Genomic DNA, 2,928 nt, shown 5'->3' with positions numbered 1-2,928 from the left:
AACCGAGTTAGAGAAACCTTTATCTAAATTAACAAGTTTTTTTTTATCCCCACACATGTGGTTTGAACAACCTGAAACCAAAAACCACAAACAATTTCTACTTTCATACCCAGTTTGTGCCATGAATACACTAACCTTTTCACCAGCATGTTGCTCTTCATCATTCTGGTTGTCAAGTGGATCCACATGTGCCACCAACATTATTTCTTCCTCTTCATCAAAACCGGCAAAGTTTACTTCTTTGAAATTTGGACATTCATATGAGAAATGTCCAAGCTTGTGACATCGATAACATTCCACAGTTTCTCAATTCATAGACATTCTTCCACGTCCCCTTCCACGACCTCTTATGCCTGAATTATCACCTTGTTCCATCTTGATAACTTGTTCCACTTCCTTTTCTGGTTTTCTAAACTTGTGTTCATGCACAAGGAGCAAGATTCGGAGTTCGTCTACCGTCATTGTCTCTGTGTTTTTGGATTCTTCAATGGACACCACTACGAACATATACTTCTCTGTAAGGGTTCTCAGAATTTTCTCCATGATTTTTTGATCTGTCATGGTCTCCCTGTTGCTTCTCATCTGATTGGCCACCATAAAGACTCTCCCAAAATATTCTGTTATCGACTCACTGGCCTTCATCTCCGATATCTCGAAGTCTCGATGTAGCTTCTGAAGCATGGACCTTTTTACATGAGCATTTCCTTCATACATCTGTTTCATGGCATCCCAAATCGATTTGGATGTTCGCTGATCCAAGATTTGCTCGAACGTCACTCTATCAATTGCTTGATACAGGTAATGCTTCACCTGCAGGTCCTTTGCACGTAGATCAGCAAGGGTCTTCTTTTGTGCTTCACTTTTGGCTACACCCACGGATGGTTCGATGATGCCTTGATCAACCAGATTCCACATCTGTTTTGCTCGCAGCAAATTTTCCATCATCTCTCTCCAATGACCGTAGTGCTCGTCGAACACCGGAACTTTCAGTTTTTCAGCACTCATGATTGCTACTCTCTTTCTCTCTTTGATCGTTGTTTTTGCTCTAATACCAAATGTTAAAGTGAACACTAGTATCGATGTCAAAGCAAACTGATAACTTCATTGAAATAAACAAACCACTTAAATAGAGTACATAACGAAATAGACAAACTAGTTTAGAAAACATGAAATAACCAAAAGAACCGGTGACTCCTAAAGAATCGGTGAACAATTCAAAACAAAACAAACTTCAAATGACCACATGCATGCATGTACTTGACTTATTCCATCAAACCCATTAGTTTTCACATAAGTACTAAGGGGTTTACTAAGTGCCAATTGAATAATTAACATTATACAAACAACTGTTAGTATATCACTAAACTTAAATTTATCAATTGCTTGCTAGTATAAATTGTTTATATAAACTGTTAGTATTCACAACATGACGAAACATGTTGATATATTATACAACATATAACGTAGTATATGTTCATATATAATTGGCTATTTCTTGGTATGAAAGACAGAGTAGAAAGCAATTTTGAAAGAGAAGAAAAATGGACCTGGTTGTACTTTGCAAGACACTGAGACCTGCACGCGGCTCATGTCTTGATTTGAAGGTGCAACTATAATATTGTATCAGTCAAAATCGGTACTATATAAAAACAATTTAAATTTGTTTATATATTTGTAATTAAAATGATAGTTACCATTGCCAGACTAATAGAAAGATCATTAATAAAGGTGTCTTCCGTTTCTCCGCTGCAACAAAACAAAAACCATACATAAAAAGAATTTTAATTTGTTTATATATATATATATATATAGGTTTAAGTTCAAGAAAAAAATCAAATTATTGCAAGAAATTAAAGAAATGAATATGAGCCACTAGCTTTATTTTAGCTTTTAAATATTTAAAAATAAATAAAAAAGATGTAAATGCAACAATAAATGCACTCTCTCTCTTCAATTAATACAACTAATATAACCATAATAAACCTCTCTCAAATTAATATATCAAACTAATTTAACTATAATAATTAAAGAGATAAAAACACTACTTTAGTTTTATTTTTTATTTACACATTCTTCATTTTATTCAACATAAATACAATTTATTCATATAATACTATTCTTTATATTAAAAAATAATTTTCAATCAATTTATTAGCATGTTTATTAATACTAAATATCAAAACATAATATATATATATATATATATATATTCAATTGGTATGCCTATAAAAATTATTGTCATAAATAATAATAAAAAAATATCATACAAATGTGTCCATTACATGTAAACAATAAATATATAACCTACACTTGTTTTGAGCGATAAAAACGTACAACATACAAAAAACATACAACTTACATATGTAATTCGACATAAACTACACAAAGATACACATATCCTACACATGTGTAGGTTATATGTTTTTCGTATGTAGGTTATATGTTTTTTTATTCTTAGAACAAGTGTAAGTTATATGTTTTTGTGTAGCTTGTATATTTTTTATTGACATTTAATGCAAACATGTGTAAGATAGTTTTTTGTATTATTCATCACAATGTAACTACGTGTTGATGGATATTGATATGTTGAGTTTGAAGATATTGGTTTTGAATAAAAAGAAATTAATGTATGAATAAATTGTATTTGTGTAAGATAAAATTTTCGTGTGTAGGTTATATGTTTTTCGTGTGTAGGTTATATGTTTTCGTGTGCGTGTTATTTCATTGATAATAAATTTTGTGTGTAGGTTATATTTTTTTCATGTGTAGGTGATATGTTGTCTTATTCTTAGAACAAATGTAGATTATACGTTTTTGTGTAGGTTGTACGTTTTTTGTTGATTTTTAATATAAAAACATGTAAAATAGTTTTTTTTTTGGTATTATTCATCATAATGTAAGTATGTTTTGATAGATATTAATTTATTG

The 2,928-nt window shown here is 30.6% G+C and overlaps 1 protein-coding gene across 1 annotated transcript; it reads right to left on the bottom strand.

Annotated features, from left to right (window-relative positions):
• Positions 1-306: 306 nt before the first annotated feature.
• On the bottom strand, positions 307-1,005 carry LOC143620980 (uncharacterized). Its single transcript, XM_077092528.1, has one exon. The coding sequence runs from the start codon at positions 1,003-1,005 to the stop codon at positions 307-309; it is 699 nt and encodes a 232-aa protein (XP_076948643.1).
• Between the last annotated feature and the right edge of the window lie 1,923 nt (positions 1,006-2,928).

Source organism: Bidens hawaiensis, unplaced genomic scaffold (assembly GCF_021521415.1).
Source record: "Bidens hawaiensis isolate Kalapana, Puna unplaced genomic scaffold, B.hawaiensis_p1.1 tig00000326_1, whole genome shotgun sequence".
Taxonomy (NCBI): Eukaryota; Viridiplantae; Streptophyta; class Magnoliopsida; order Asterales; family Asteraceae; genus Bidens; species Bidens hawaiensis.
This window is presented reverse-complemented; position numbering and strand designations above follow the sequence as displayed.

Bases quoted from the DNA above. Each gene is read 5' to 3' on its own strand.
- LOC143620980 (XM_077092528.1), bottom strand. From the start codon at position 1,005: ATGAGTGCTGAAAAACTGAAAGTTCCGGTGTTCGACGAGCACTACGGT.